Here is a 17,213-nt window from a genome sequence, read left to right on the forward strand (position 1 = left end):
AATTTGTTCTTAAAAAGTTCTAGAATGCTTGAAAGAATGACCTTAATCACAATATTGAAATTAGTCACAACATTATATTTTGTAACAAACTCATTGTATAAGAATAAAGTACATGATTAAATAATTGACTAACCAGTCAAATTGCAGCCTGGGGTCTTTCTGAATGCTGTCACTGTGCATGTTGCCCAGGTCACACAGTCAATAAACATGAAAAGATAGGTACCAACACTTCTCTCTCTCCTCTCATATAGATTATTATGCACACACAGTTTATGTTGCACTTAATAGAACTTAAAATGAATGTTACATAAACCACTACAAAATATAAAAGGACATTTATAAAAATACAAAAGTATATTTGTCGTTATAGCCTACTACCAATACCTACATGAAAACTAATGTAATCACTGCAGTTTCCCAAGCATCAGAAAATTGCCACAACTTAAGTGAAATATGAACTGTCTAAACTGTCACATATGGTTTTTTTTTCACGAAGACTTCAGTAAGTTAACAACTGTTAATATTTTTAACTTACGTTACTACTGTAAATTACAAAATGGGGAAATCAGTGCTTAGATTAACAAGAGATCATTTGTAGTGCAACCTTATGTATGTTCAGTAGCCTCGTTGCTGTCGAAGTTCCTATCTCCGAGCTTCCGTGAAGCCACCACCAGGCGACAGGAAGTAAACTGTTGGACCGCTTTGCTTTTCTTTAGGACGGTGATGTAGCCACCAAAGCTAGCTATGAGAACCGACAGCCGCTGCCAATATGATTCTCTCTGCAATGTTTAAGTTTCCCTGTTGATAAGAAAACGACTTTAAAGAAGAAACAGCAGCTGCAATAACTGTCAAGGTAACGTCAACAGTTTAAACCTTCCCAGTAACTACGAGACTCTTTATGCTAAGCTCTGTGGTGTTTTGGTGCAAACTTTATTGTTGCTAGCTTGTTTGATGGAGGGTCTTTATTTGTATGTTTTCAGCATATGAAGTGATGGCAAACCATGGGTGATGACTGAATTTATGCTAAATGCTGTTTGAAATGATTACTTATGAGGCGACAGCCGAACGATTCCTATTATTCATTAAAACTTTAGTGTTTGAAGAACTTTGTTTTGGCGTTGAACATTGCTTGATCAGCCTCATTCTACTGTGTTCGTTTCACTGACAGCAATGTATTATTATGTTGTAGTAATTTAACACTTTTGAAACATTCAATAACACACTTTCAACTATTGAGAATGGAATTCGTTTTAATAAGCAGGGATGCTACTCATTGACACATTGATATTAATCGTTTTTGTCCATCCATCAATCCATCAATCCATCCACATCAGAGAATAATCATCTATATGTCTGTGTATCCATCCATTCATCCATTCGTCCATCCATCAATCAATCCATCAAACCTTAATCTTAAAAAAAGTTATTTAATTAGTAAAAATAATAACTCAGACATTGATCGCAAGGTATTTACATCTCACCGTCTTAGTGGAATGCAAACTTAACTCAGCAGTGGTGTGAAACAAAGTTATCTTGTAGTTACTTACTTGTAGCTGGAAGACTGGACTTGTAAAAAACTGATATTAGGACGATTTAAAAAACTGGTTGATCAGCCAGTGTGCTCTCTTTTTTTCACCTCCAAAAGTACTGTTTTTATTTCACAAATACCCAGATGAGTATTTTTGATCCACGGAAATGATTGTATTTTAAATAGTAGTTATCTGCTATGTTGTTCAGGAAGTCAGAAAAATGCATTGGAGTGGTAAATATACTGAAATGGAGAGGGTATAGAATGTTCTCCAGGTTTTCTGTACAAATATGAGGGTGACAGATATTTTTCTGAATACTGGAAATAATGAAAAACTATAAGGACCATAATTACCTAAATGCTCTGTTTTCTCTGTGTTATCTTGTCACAGCTGAGCTGAGTAGCATGCTGGACGTGGGGAAGTGGCCAGTGTTTGCACTCCTTCCTCCTGAGGAACTACGGCTTATCCGCCAGGCTTGTGTCTTCGGTAGTGCTGCTAACGAAGCTCTCTATGTTACTGTTAATGATGAGGTAAGGCTCAGGCTTTTAGCAAAGGCACCTTAATCCTACTGCTTGGACGGAGGTGTGCTGGCCTGACTTGATAGACCTAACCTACTTTGAGGATATTGATTTGATCGTTTCTTTTTCGTGTCAACAGAAGGGGAAAAACAATGCTTTAAGATCTTGATTCTCAAGTTGAGATGAGGGGCAGTTCTCGGCAGAGAGATAAGCAGATAGAATGAGACTATCTTTAGCCATATTGGCCTAATACCCCAGCATGCTCTATATTTAACCATCTGTGCATCCATGTTTGTTCATTCCTACATGTGGACTAAACAGGTAACAGTTTCAAGCAAGTATACATTTGTCCTGTTAATGGTAAAATTTCCATGGTGGCAGATTTACATTATTATTATTTCTTAGTAAACGTGCCCCTTATAGGTTATTGGACGTAATAATAATAATAATAATAATAATAATAATAATAACAGTAGTAATAATAATAAAATAATAATAATAATAACAGTAGTAATAATAATAAAATAATAATAGGAATGCAAAGATGCAAAGTTAATTTTATGGTTTGAACTAAATTATTATTTAATCTCGTACATTCTATGTACTCTTCTAGTAGAACTTTTCTGTTGGGCAAAACTTCATTATGTTCAGTGTTTTGAGGCAGTAGAGGCTACCACTAACTAGCTGCTAATACACAAATTTGGATAAAGGGAAAAATATTAAAAGGAACAGTAACTGTCTTTAACTAAAATAAGAATGTCACAATATCTATAGTTAATCGAACAATTAATACCATTACTCTTTCTTAAATTTATTCATAAATTTGTCTTAAATTGGAGTTGATGAAACTTGCAGAAACCCTATCTAAGGACCTAGTCAATTGCTGCAATTCCTCCTCCTCTTATAACAATAAGCTGAATAATGGCTATACCAACAAATCGCATAACAAAATACGTAAACTCTGACATAATTTATGTTTATAATTTCCATGCAGTAGCAGCATGTTAGCATTATTATTGATAATTATAACAACAATAATATAAGTATGTCAATAAAAAATAAAGATATTATGATCATTTTACTGTAGCTCTATGACATAACAACACCAACAACCATAACAACAATATAATAGATTTTTATTTTAATTAAAAATCATTTCAAGATCAAAGACCTTTTAATCTCAGTCAGTATTGCAGTAGTAATATGTGGCATATATGTACAGTTTCTTTGCAGCAACATGACTTGAGCTGTGATGTTTGGTGTTTGCAGGTCTTTGCCTTAGGCACCAACTGTAGTGGCTGCTTAGGCCTTGGAGACCTTCAAAGCACTATTGAGCCGCGCAGGATTGATATCTTGTGCGGAAAGAAGATTGTGTCCCTGAGCTATGGTACAGGACCGCATGTGGTTATCGCCACTGCAGGTAATCAGTTCCCAACACAATACTTCAGAAAATCTTTATTTGACCTCCAGGTGAAATTGTAATGGCAGGTAGAGGAAGAGAAACCAAAACAAATAACAACACATGTTTTTACAGTGACTTGTAAAAGTATTCGTATTGATATTTGTCACATTTTATGCTGCAGTGATTATTTGTGAAGTGAAATTGCACTTTTAAGTCTTGTGGGTGTGTCTGTACCAACTTAGAACATTTAGAGATTGATTTGTTTTAACCATTCTTCTTTGCCAACTTTTGGTCAAACACATTCAAATTTCATTGTGTGTTTGTAAATGGCATGTTTCAATCTCGCCTCTGATTCTCAGTTGGTTTGATATCTGGACTTTGACTGGACCATTCCAACACATAAGCATGACTTTACATAAACCTTTTTCATTGTGCCTTATGGAGTTTATGTTAAAGGATGTTCAGTCCCGCAGTTTTAGCGTGATGCTCAGGATGAGCATTGCAGATGTCACGGTCGGAAAGCAGGGAAGCGGCATGGTTAAAGCCTCAGACATGTTTTTTTTTTTTTTTTGCAGGTTTACTTTGACCAGGTTCTCTGTACTGCTGAAGAAATTTCTTGTCAAAACATAGTGCTGCCACCACCATGTTTCATCATGGCAATTATGTTTGGAGTGATGTGCTGTGCATTTAGCACAGTATGGCTTTCTTTCAACGATGACTTTCTTGCCTGTCTCCTATAATCATAATAAAGGATGCTTAATACAAAATGCACATCACAGTTCTCACATTTTTTTTATCAGTTAAAAAATGAGAAATACAAAAGTGGTGTGTCTTGTGTTTCAGTTCACAAATTTGCACAAATTTGTTCATCATGTAAAATTCCAATAAAATACATTAAAGTTAATATTAGTAGTGTGAGAAGAGAAGATACAATGAGAGTCATGGGGTATGAATAGTCTAGCATTGCATTGTTTGTACTACCAATTCCATCTAAATGTTTAAAATTGATAAATATTAAGGTGCAGTTATTTATTAAGTCACATTGAAATAATTAATTTTGTTTTCTATTTAAAGTCACATTAATTTGAATTACAAGACAAGATTGTTGTGTGTGTATGTTTGTATGTTTTTTCTTTTATTCTCACAATTTGTTTTTTCTATAAAAAAGTGTCTTAAACCTCTCTTTCTAGCTAATGGGTTTCAAGCTCTGTTAATCTAATTTTATTGATTTCATATGTTGGGTATAATGCCAGACCTCAGCTATAAGTCATCTGACTTGGATTACTTCTTATCTTGTGTTTAGAAAATATTAACCACTTTGACAACATAAATATAAGTTTTCCTGCTGCTGTGTAGACGGGGAGGTGTTCGCCTGGGGTCACAATGGCTACAGCCAGCTGGGAAATGGGACCACCAACCATGGTCTGACCCCTGCCCTGGTCTCCACCAACCTCATCAGCAAGAGGGTGACAGAAGTGGCCTGTGGCTCCCACCACACCATCGCTCTCACAAGTGATGGAGAGGTAAGTCTTCCCCTCTTGTCTTCTCACTTTTTGTTGTGTTAATCTGTATTTTTTTTTGGACTGTGAACTTTTTTTTTTTCATCTGTGACCAGGTGTATGCGTGGGGCTACAACAACTCGGGCCAAGTAGGATCTGGGTCGACTGCCAATCAGCCAACACCACGTCGGGTTAGCAGCTGTCTGCAGAACAAAGTGGTGGTCAACATAGCCTGTGGCCAGCTCTGCTCGATGGCTGTCCTGGATAATGGAGAGGTACCATAATGTGCTGCTTTGATATGAGAATAATACCTTTACACTAGTGTGTCCTATGTATTGATACCTCATAAACCTAAAACTTTAAGTTGTGTTGTTGTAATTTCATGTAACAGACCAATTAAACTGTAAAGTGGTAGTGTTTATTCAATACTTTGTATAATCATATTTTTTTGTTTTGGGGTTGTATCTGTGCCAACGTTTAACATGTAAACATTAGGGATGGACCAATAAATCATCCAACCAATATATTGGATCAGATTTTCTCAATTTTGAGTGGTCTGCGATTGGTTGATACTCATATAAGGAGCCAATCTTATCGACAGATTTCTTTTTTTTTATTCTTTGAGAAGATTACAAGAGCTTATTATCACCTCTAGTTCACAGTTCCAGTCTGTGATCAATTACAACATTTCTTCCCTTTACCATTTCCATTTATATCAACAAAACAAAACAAAAAAGGAACATGAACACCAAGGGGAAATAAGGGGGTACTGTTCTGAAAAGATGTTACTTTTATGTACATAACTATAAGGAAATTATATAGCAAATAGACTCTTTCTGAAAGATAAACCAGTGCTTTTTACCATTTCTTTTTAATCAATCCAATATTCTTGCATGTTCTGTTTGATTTCTACAGTATTTTATAATATTGTTTAAGATTATTTTATAATACACCTCATATGTATTTTCTGTAGATTTATGGTTGGGGCTACAACTGCAATGGGCAGCTGGGTTTGGGAAACAACGGAAATCAGCAAACTCCATGCAGAATCGCTGCTCTGCAAGGTGTCAACATTGTGCAGGTAAGAATCCAAAGTGTCAGAAACCTTTATAAAACTATCTTTTATATTCTTTCTGAATGTATTGTTCACTTCCAAATTTAGGTGGCATGTGGATATGCGCACACATTGACACTTACGGATGAGGGATTTGTTTATGCGTGGGGAGCCAACTCCTATGGACAGCTGGGAACAGGCAATAAAAGTAACCAAGCGCTCCCCATCCTAATAAATACAGACAAGGAAAGGTTAGTAAATTGTTTGCACTGTGTTGCTAAGTAATCACACCAGCTTACTGGAGCTTCCATATCAATGAGGGTTATTGACTCCAAGCAAATTATTTTTACCTGTAAAATTATCCTTATAGTGCCTTGTGGAAGTATCCATACCCACTGAAATTTGAAACATTTTGTCATGTTATAAAAACAAAAATTATGTTGTCTAATTGTGATAACACAAAATCAAATCAAATTAAGTCTGAAAAGTGTGGCATGCAATTCAATGAATTTGCATTCAGCCCTCTTTTAATAAATAAAATCCAGAAATTTGTTTCTGAGTGAAACAAATTTCCCTCAGAAGTCAAACCCACCAAGATATGACCGTCCACATAAACAAGGAGAGAATTGGCTTTATGAAAAATTGCGGTGGATTATGAACATATAACATTCCTAATGTTTAAAAACCTCAAATTATTTTATTTTCATGTCATAGAGCATGAAATTCCAATAAAAATATTAAAGCTTGTGGCTATAATGTAAAAAAGTACATTTAAAGTATATGAGCACTTTGCAGGGCGATGTAACTTAGACTTGTGCTCCTTATGTTAGAAGGTTGAACTGGGTTTGAATTGAGATTTTCTGCCCAGGATGGTGGAGGTAGCTGCCTGTCACACCAGCCACACGTCAGCTGCTAAGACGCAGAGCGGGCAGGTCCTGATGTGGGGTCAGTGTCGAGGTCAGGCCGTGTCCAGCCCTCATCTTACCCACTTCAGCAGCACTGATGACGTGTTTGCCTGCTTCGCCACGCCGGCCGTCACGTGGCACCTTCTCTCAGTGGGTAAGACTCCTGCAGAAACAAAAAAATTGTTAAAAAAAAAGGCTCCCAGATGTCCACAGTTCTTAATAATTCAGGGATTTAGCTGAATACTTAAAATTGTTCTCATTGCCATATTTCCCCTCTTGACCTTTTTAGAAGAAGGGGTCTGCCGGGTACTAGTACTCCTCAATAATTAAGGGATATTTGTTGAATACTTGAAATTGCTGCCATAGTTATCTTTAACCTTTGACCTGTTAGAGATACTCATTCAGGAGGCACATGTTTTTGTGTCATAAGTGCAAATTCCTGGAAGTGGTCTAAGAAATAAACAGGAAATCCTGTTTCCTCACTGTGTCAAGTCAAGCAAGTGTTTATGAACTCTGCTTTCAACAGTGTTACTTTTAGTTTACGGCCCATTTTGTGAAGCTAATGGCACCCAACAGTTAAATTACAAATACACTCTCATGTGTGCAGCATTTACTATTATTTTCATGTGCAGTTTTTATTTTATTACCCATTCAGCCCCAATGTTGTGTGCAGGCCCTTACAAATAAATTCATATTTTACAGCAGCATAATTTCTTACAGAATTAATTTTTTTAGAAAAGATAATTGACTTAATATTATAATTAATATAACTTATAACAATTGTAACTGATGAAAGATAGAAATTTATACATTTTAAGTTAATCACAATCACAGAAATGTTTTTATTGACCATAACGTCCTGTTTTGCAACAACATCAGCTTGATATGACACTAGAGTCTGTTTATCCCATTCTTCAAAACGGAAAGATGGGAAAACTTTGTTGTAAAGGTGTTTCAGTAAATAGTTTCTGGCCCAAACGGACCTGGTTTTAACTTCCAAAATTTGGAACTGTGAGAAACTGTCCTGGACAAGCACCCATATTTTATTTTGCCTTCACTCAAAATGAGCAAGATGGAAGAGAAGATTTTTAAAAAATGTTGAACGCTTACTGTTGGATAATCATAGATAACTCTGGCAGTGTGTAGTCACCAAGTCAGATGGGACTTTAAAATACAGCTAAAAACATTAAAGATAACCTCTTGTTTTTTTGCCAGATGGAGATGACTACCTGACTGTTGCCCAGTCTTTGAAGAAGGAGTTTGACAGTCCAGAGATTTCTGACCTTAAGTTCTTAGTTGATGGGAAGTGCATATATGTTCACAAAGCTCTTCTGAAGATCAGGTAGGAAAAATTAAAAGGTCGTTTGATTAATGGTTGTTTTGTTTTCACACTTTTTGCAAACTGACATGAACTCTTTTGATTCAAAATTTAGACAAATTTACTACAATTTACAAGTAGTAAATCTAGAGAGTGTTGTTCGGTGAGAAGTGCTATTGCTGCAGAGTTTGAGTCAAATATCTGCAGATATTGTTTCCTTTTGTCCTCTGTCCAGGGATTTGTTCTTGTCACATGAGGGTTCAGATGTTTTCTTCTTGTTAGAAATGTTATTAGATATTACAGATTGTTAGATAATTGTACATAGATAATATCAACAAAAAAAGCAGAGCACACGTTCTATAATAACAAATTGAGCATGAACTTTTGTACTTGAACGGTATTTGCTGGACAGTGTTCCCTGTCAGTAAAAGGGAAGCGGGGAGCAGCCTATTGTTTCCCGTGTTTCTTTTTATAACCACACTTGAAAAACACAGTGTGTGCATTCCAGTCCCTTGCTCTTTTGCACTGTCAGGAGGAAGGAGCCGGACTGTCTCCACAGTCAACAAAGTGCACACACTCGCACAAATAATGCCTGGGGCGCAAAACCTGTACTTTGGCCATATCTCATGCTAACATGTTAAAGACACTTTAGAGACGAGGAGTCTGTTGATTGTTCTCCTGTGTCCCTGGGAGGCAATGACAGCAGCTGTGTTTATGCCCAGTAGAGGCTGATAGTGAAGGGGGCAGCTAAAAGACAAAAAAGTGTCTAAAGTATCATAACAGACTGAAAAATATAGCGAGTTATAACATCCAAAGATGCCAAGCTAAGAGTGCACCGATTTCTGCTTTCTAGTTACCAATTTTTAAAAAGCCTGACCTGCTGATTCCAATTTTGTCCAATATAATTTTTTGTTGCTAAATATAGCGACAAAATAGCTACGTTGGCAACAGTAGGGTGGCTATTGTTTGGTCGGTTAGTCAGCCATCTCACACAGCAAAACAAAATGGTAGAGTATCTGATTTTCAGACTTTGGCAGAGAAAGATAAGATCAGTTTTTTATGTAAGTATTGGCTGATCTCCCAAAATGATGGAAATCGGGTCAATTTATTAGTCAGTTCATTTTTTGGTGAACCCCTGCTTTCTGCATACTTTGAAAATACAAAGACAAAAACAATTCTACAGGCAAACATACATTGCGTGCTCTTCATCACGCAAACTAAATATTAGATCATTTTTCTTTAATCTAAGGTTTATGATCTCTCTATAAACCTTTGCAAAAACAGCTGTGTAAAACAAAAAATCATCATACATTCAAAAACAAACAGTAAATGTACCGTTGATGGCATTCTTGCTATAACAGTGCATTTGATGGAAAGTGAAATGATGTGTCCACCTGCTACACAGGGGCAATCTGTTGCTGTGAATTGTAGAAATTATTTCCTGGAGTATGTTCTTTATGACGGCTGAGATGTTGGATCGAGCTTGGCTGTCCCTGCTGTGCGTCATGGAGCAGATGTGACGGATTGTTTGTTTGGTAATGTCACGTTCCATCCTGGCACAGACGTCTCCAGGCTGAATCCCGTGATTCTTCCAGGTTTATGAGAGAAGTTATTGACACTGCTGCTGCTCCCCCAGCAGACCAAAGCTCAGAATATACTGAATATAGTTTCTATCTGAGATATGAGGATGATTTCCACCATTTTACAGCAAACATGAGAGGATCTGTAGTCTGTAGGCTCATTTGATTCGCGCACACGACTTGAGTTTTGATCCCCCAGTCAGGCGTTACTCAGCATAGCTTAAAGCACGTATTTTGATATTATTGATTTATTCCATCACATCAATAGGTAACAAAAGCAACAAAGGAATATGCCTTTTCAATATTTTTGTGCATCTTAATAATTTATCCATTCATTAAACTTGATCAGTTTATTAGGCACAAAATAATTGTTGAAAACCTTTCTAAGTGTTAATGATAAATGGTAAGCAACAACAGGCATATTCAATACAAAATGCTGGAGTCAAGAAATACACCTCAATGCTGTATCAGTAACAAAATTGTTGCACCGTTGCATCAGTACCAAAATTATTAGTATCTTTGTCACAATATCTACATGTAGAACATTCATGGTAAGATTTTGATACTGCAAGATTTTCCAAAAATGTGCAGCCATAATATTTCCATCAGAAACAAAGTTGTTTCATTTTTGAATGAGCAGCAAACTGGCTGCTTTGTTGTATCAATAAAAAAGTTGTTGTAGGGAAATCTGACTTGACTGCAGTAAACAGTCCAGTGTAACATCAAGCAAAACTGTTTTTCATATCCTGTTTGCTTTATTTTATCATTAGATTCTTGAGTCAGATTGCACTAAATGCAGACACTAACAGCCAGTCAAGTTCAGCAGTTAAGAGAAATTTGCATGTAGTTTTGCATGATTTTGTAATTGTGTTCCCTACATTAGCCAACTGAAACAGATGCAGAATGGATTTAAGTCCCGGAGCAGAATGTTTTATTTTTTTTACTGTTTTAATTAAGAGGAAACTCCAGGTTCTGAACCAATTAGGCATAACTTGGAGCTTTAAAAGTGACCAATCATGCTGGGATGAAGGGTTATGTCTCCAAATTGCTTTTTAACTGAGTATTTGAAGATAAAAAAAACAGACTGATGTAAAAAATGTTTCACATTCTGAAATTACTACGTGTGTCTCGACATTTATATTACTAGCCTGTAGTTTTACCACAGCAAGACAGAAACAGTTGTGCACGATTGCATCCAGTTAATTTGTCTTCAAAAAAGTAAAGTGTTTTGTTTTTATTGTGGGGTAGTGTCTGTGTGCTTGCTTGCCACTTCCTCCTTGTGTTTTTACAGAGGATGTTATCACGGTCCACTTGCTGTCTTATGTTTGCTGCATTTGACTAAATCTAAGCAGACTATTTCTCTTGATACAATTCTCAATCCAGATACTTTTTCCTTTTGTTAAACAGAAGCTAAAGAGTTTCAGAGCCACTGAAACTATGTATAATCATTCATTTTGGGTGTGGCATGCTTTCCTGTTTTATGTTTTAGCTGTCTTTTCTTAATTTTCTGCATTTTCAGTCTCATCTCATTTCTATCTTCCCTGCTATAACTCCTCCAGTACTGCCATGTTTTTTTCCATCTGATTCAACCTTGTTGTCCTTTAGGCTTCTGAATGCCTCGCGCCCAGCTGTGATCCCTTTTGTATTTGGTCTTTTGAAGTCTAGGAATTGGTTTGATCTTGAGGCACACTGGAATCTTGTGAATAATCAGACTGAGCATTGACTTATGAACAGCAGCTATGTTTATGTAATTTGTAACAGATAAGCAAACCAATGCTCAGTTACTGCTCTGTTATCTTTCTTCCTGTCATAATAGCAGTCTGTTCTTCTTTTCCCCTCTCTAGGTGTGAGCATTTCCGTACTTTGTTGAATGAAACAGATGAAGATGTTATAGAAATTCACCAGTTCTCATATTTAGTGTACAGAGCCTTCCTGGAGTATCTCTATACAGACAATATTAACCTGCCACCAGAGGATGCTATTGGTAAGCATAAACATGGACAGATGTGGTTTAAGATCAGATTATGATGGTATATACATACCCATTAAATTCATTTATATTTTGCCACATTGCAATCACAAACCCTTTGTGCTTCATGCCGGTTGTAAATTAAGAACTAGAAGACTGCAGCGTGTGAATCTGGAGCGTCATGTGGCTTCATTGGCCCTCCACATGAGTTTTATTAACATTAGTCAAAAATGAAATTGAAATTAGCAAAAGAACATGTTTTTCATTGCATGTTTCTGAGCAATATTTGCTTGTTTTTGCATTAGAATCACAATGGCATATAAAAAAATGTAAGAGTCGGCACATTGCGTTTTTGATTAATGTTCTTTAAGTTCCGTTACAAAATAAAATTCTTTTATCTAAAACCAAAAAGACAAATGTAATTCTGGTTATTTAACTGAAAAAATGTATGCAGTAAAAGCTTATAAAACTTGGTAAGTAATTAACGTTTTTAGAAGTGATGTGCACACTTCTGCTAATGTGCTAATAGCTGAGTTAATATCTCATTTTGTGCTTTCTAGTTTCTGCCAACTTTGAAAATGTTTAGTGCATTTAGCTTTTCTTATATCATTTTTCCTGATAAATTCTGAAGCACTAATTTAGTTGGCTCCTTTGTAAGCTTTCAGTTGAATAAAGTTTTCCATCTGTGTTGAAATTTTGGTTATCGACTATTGAGGATTTTGAAATAGGTGAAGACTGCTTATGCAGCAGTTCTGTTTTGTCTCCTCACATTCTTTCCCTTCCCCCAAACCTCCAACAACCATTGCCAAAATAACTTTATTTCAAACAAGAAAAAATACAGGAATAATATCTAGCTCTTCATTATTAGCTTCCACTAAATACCTTGTTGGTGTAGCAGTTTAAATCAAATTAAAATCAAATAAAATTTTATTTGTATAGAAAATTTCAGCAACAAGGCATTTCAGACTGCTTAACATCATAAAAACACAAAAATACAAAGTCATAGAACACACTGTCAGCAATTGAACTATTACATGTCTGCTAATGCAGCTTTAACACTAGTGAAACTAATGTTTAGGATTAGCGCAACTAACTTTTAAGTTAGCACAGACTGTTGTATTCAAACTTTTATTTTTTTTAGTTATGATGATTTTCTGCTTACAGCTAATGAAAAGACAACAGTTAAGATTTAGAGTATTACCATAAAAACATTTTTAATGCGGAACTATGGCCTTAGTGAAAAGTATGTTTAATGCTTGTTTGTTTTTAAGCCAAATGTCAGTTTTCCGCTAAACAGCTGTGGTTATTCAGAGATTAAATTACACACAGGTGGAGACAGCAGGTCTATCTGTTGATCCTTGATGCAGCTGTCAGAATCAACAGCTGCATCAAGGTTGGAAAAGGGGGCAAGCCTTTGATATTTACCCCCTTTGGTTTCTGCTCATTTCCTGTCTGATTTCTGTGATTTGTGCCACAAAATCTGGCTTAAAAATGTATATACATTTGGATGTTAATACTAATTAAGAAACTTCTAGAGGGCATTGTGATTTTAATTAGTGGCATCGTAGTAAAAAGTGCTACATACAATTGCAGTTAAAGATTTTTAATTGGAAAAAATTAAAAATCTTAATTTTATGTAAATTTTCTTCTATTTCACAATTAGGCACTACTTACACTTTTATCTTTCCTATTAAAAGATAAACATAAATCCTTGTAAAATTCACAAAATTGTCAATGGCGTCATAAAATTTCTTAAACAGAAGTAGCTGTAAATACACTGCTCAAAAAAATAAAGGGAACACTTAAACAGGTGTTTAACACTTAAAGTGTTCCCTTTATTTTTTTGAGCAGTATATATTCAGATGCTGTGGATTCGTTTCTCCTGTTTGCAGGGTTGCTTGACTTGGCAACGTTTTACCGAGAGATGAGGCTCAAAAGATTGTGTCAGGAAACTATCAAGCGGGGCATTTCTGAAGAGAACGCCATCACGCTGCTTTCTGCTGCCGTCAAGTATGAGGCTCGGGTAAGATCACTGCAGTGCGTTGACAGGGAGGTCCTGCACAGTAGCCTCTAGTCACTCATACTCCTCAGCACTCACCACATAGCCCTCTTCATTTTTAGGACCTGGAGGAGTTCTGCTTCAAGTTTTGTGTCAACCATCTTACGGCTGTCACTCAGACCCAGGCTTTTGCAGACATGGATCATGACCTGCTCAAGAACTTCATTAGTAAGGCAAGCCGCTACGGGGCCTTCAAAAACTAAAGCGCCCCTGTAGCGATGGATTCTTGACAATATGTTTTAATTCTGCAAAAGGAGAGCCGACCAAAGTGAACATTGAGCTGTTCAGCTCTGCAAAGACTTGTTACTGGGGATGTAAACACTGAAGAGGCGAGTGGTTTCTGGTGGCAGTGGCTATCTGATCCTGCCGTGTTACTACTCTAAGCCTTGTCCAAACATGGTGAAGTGGCACAGAAGCATTGGGTTACTCTACTAATCCGGCCTTAACATGAAGAAGTACAGCAGAGGTTGCAGTTTGTCAGACGTGCATTACTAAGAGCAAGCTTAACTGCGCCTCCATCTGCCTGGTTTAAAGCAGACATGCAACAAACATACAAATGGATGCCTGTTTCTTAAAATGCTGTATGGTTATTTACATTTATCCCTATAAATGATAAATTTAAGGACTTTTAATTGCAAACTTCCAAATTCTGCTGGAAGCTTCGACTGAACTTTAAAGCAATCAGTGAAAAATAAATCAGCCCTTCTTATTCTGCTGCAACCTACACATCAGTCAGTCGATATCTATCAGAGATACATGTGTATATACTGTATATATGTTTTCTGTTTTTACACTAATGTAAAGCAAAAGAAGACATGTGTGGTCATTAGAAATGGTTCCATCATATTGGGTGATCCAGTGGAAAGCTTCATACTCTGTTGTTTACAGAATCTGAGCTTATGAAGAGCAGAAAGTAGTGCAGAGTTGATATATCATGGAGAACCAATCACTGCTCAGAAATAAATGACTAGAAAGTTAATCATAAAACTTAGATTTTTTTCATATTCCTTATGTTATTTGGATGCCTTGGTTCTCATAAATTTGAAAAGTGAGAATTTTGCAAAGCGTCCAAACTGTTCTGCTTATAATGCCCTATTTAGTATTTAGCAACTCTATAGTTATTGGCATCTCTGGTAAAGATGTGTTCAAAACTCTCGAGTGGAAGGATTGTTAACATGGAGAAACTGTGATTACATTCTTTGTTGCAGTTCTCTAACCATAAGCTTTGAAATTTGTTTTTCTTCTTCCTTCCTTACTGGAAGGAAGAAGAATCTACCCTTGCTTGTATGTTGAAGTTGTTTTAAACTTTTTGGGAGGTTATCTATTGTCTTGCTGCCATTTTCTGACATTAGCACACACCTAACTTACTTAAATGAAACATTCTTTTGTTTTACCCACTTTAAAGACAGACTTTGGAAAAAAAAAGAGCATAAACCAAACAGTAAGTCAATAATTACTGATTTGACCCTCTAATCTGCTGTAGAGGTATGCATTGAAAATTCACAGTTTGCATCACTTTTGACTCTGCAAACAAACAAACAACATATTTTGGAACTGTAACTATGACAATATTTTTTTTTGTCTTTGGTATCTGATTTCCATTTTCTGACCCAACTTTACAAAAAGCTTCACAGACACTAATTTTAGCAAATTTAAATTTTATTTAAGAATTATAAAATAATTTATAACAGCATTCAATAGTTTTTCTAACTCACTTTTTTCAAGCAGAGGTTATGTCACACTGTATGTGAGAAAGCCCTTGCTGTGCACCGCTAAACCTCTCTTTTTTTGCGCTGAACGTCTTGCTGTCGCTCACTCTTTCGCAGCCTGAAGGAACTGCAGACATTTCTTGACAAGTTGTAGCAAATACAACTTTTTACAGTTCTGCTTCCTCAGATTTATATTTTAAACACAATCCTGTTTTTGAAAATAGCTAAGTTTGAGTATTCTTTTTATATCAACAGCGTCCCACACAAAAAAGGCTTGATTACCTTGTCCTGACATCTGGTGCTTTCAGTTATCTGAAAAGTAACACATTTTTCTTCCCATTTCTGGCTGGTCAGAGACGATCAAGTTGAAAATCATTTATCGGTTTCCTGCCAATTACTTACTAGAGCTCCATTAGATTTTCTTCTTTTTCTCGAAATCAAAAACCAAAAAGCAACACATATATTGCATCTTCATCCTGGGTGACAGTAATTGTAGAGGATGCTATATGTTTGACATCTTCAATTCAAAACAGTTTGCATGGTAATTTCAGATTTAATGAACAGTTTTACCACATCTTTTATTGTTTACTAATTTATGCCATCAGAACATGTTACAATTGCTGAGCAATTGTTAGCTAACACTTGGCCAGAATGGAAAAGAAATGTATTTTTTTTTAAATGCAAAAATTTACTTTTAATGAGCTTTATATGATGTGAACTGTGCAGCTGGAAATTGTGCTCTACTCACAACAAATATCACAAAATCCATGTTTACTGTTGCTGTGTGGATGAATTTAAATAGAACTGTCTTTTTTTTTGGTATGTTTACACAGATTTGTTTTTTAATTATTATTAATGTTATTGTTAAATCATTGTCAGCAGGTGTTTTTTTTTTTTTACAATAATATACCCTCTTACATCACCTTATGGTAACAGGTACTGCTAGTATTGCTTCAATAAGCAGTTTATATTGTTTAGAAAAATTAGATATAAAGAAATATCAGCTTGCTTTTACTTTGTATGATTGATGCTGATAATGTCTGATAGACATGCTGAAATAAATAACATAATCATAAATTATTGGGGTTTTTTTCTTACTGCAGAGCACTCCATCCTTGTATGAGTTTTAATATAAGCATTAATCATCTTTTTTCTTAGTAAATCTATCTAATGTGGTTAAAGAGACAAAATTAACAGCATATCCTTGTAACAACTCACACAATGTTCTCATTCAAAGAAATCAACACATATCAGTCTATAAATAAAGTTATCCAGAGCTTTTCAATTGGATTCAAGTTTAATAATGAACTGAGTCACCTATATATTTTATATAATTTTTTTCTCAACTCAATTTCGAGTTTCTTTTGTTTTGTTTAGGATCATTTGGTTCTGAGACATTCATTATCAAGAGTATCCCAGTATATTTATCCAGTACCATACACTAAAACGCAGCCTCATACCATGATGCTTCCACTTTTAAACTCTACTGTCGATATAGGTTGATATGAAATGCGTCGACATTTTTACTTCAAACTAGGCGTGCAGTGACATCCACACAGAGCAATTTTTGTCTCACATATTTTCCCAGGGTTTGATGGGATTACACCCATTTCTGATAGACTGACTTTCTGTAACATTCCTTCCTGTTTTAATAAAGGTGACAGAACAGCA

At 35.7% G+C, this 17,213-nt stretch overlaps 1 protein-coding gene across 1 annotated transcript; it reads left to right on the forward strand.

Moving 5' to 3' along the window:
- Positions 1-669: 669 nt before the first annotated feature.
- Positions 670-17,213, forward strand: rcbtb2 (regulator of chromosome condensation (RCC1) and BTB (POZ) domain containing protein 2). The gene is made up of 12 exons (XM_027999004.1): positions 670-853; positions 1,920-2,059; positions 3,317-3,467; positions 4,806-4,972; positions 5,065-5,223; positions 5,922-6,029; positions 6,111-6,253; positions 6,871-7,061; positions 8,123-8,249; positions 11,650-11,789; positions 13,667-13,797; positions 13,896-17,213. Exons 2-12 carry the CDS (start codon positions 1,934-1,936, stop codon positions 14,034-14,036), a joined length of 1,584 nt encoding a protein of 527 aa, XP_027854805.1. The 5' UTR covers positions 670-853; positions 1,920-1,933; the 3' UTR covers positions 14,037-17,213.

This window comes from Xiphophorus couchianus, chromosome 18 (assembly GCF_001444195.1).
Source record: "Xiphophorus couchianus chromosome 18, X_couchianus-1.0, whole genome shotgun sequence".
NCBI classification, from domain to species: Eukaryota; Metazoa; Chordata; class Actinopteri; order Cyprinodontiformes; family Poeciliidae; genus Xiphophorus; species Xiphophorus couchianus.

Coding starts and splice junctions, on each gene's coding strand:
- rcbtb2 (XM_027999004.1), top strand. CDS start 1,934: ATGCTGGACGTGGGGAAGTGGCCAGTGTTTGCACTCCTTCCTCCTGAG. Junction 6,030..6,110: donor AAGGTGTCAACATTGTGCAG/GTAAGAATCCAA, acceptor TTCCAAATTTAG/GTGGCATGTGGATATGCGCA. Junction 8,250..11,649: donor AAAGCTCTTCTGAAGATCAG/GTAGGAAAAATT, acceptor TCCCCTCTCTAG/GTGTGAGCATTTCCGTACTT.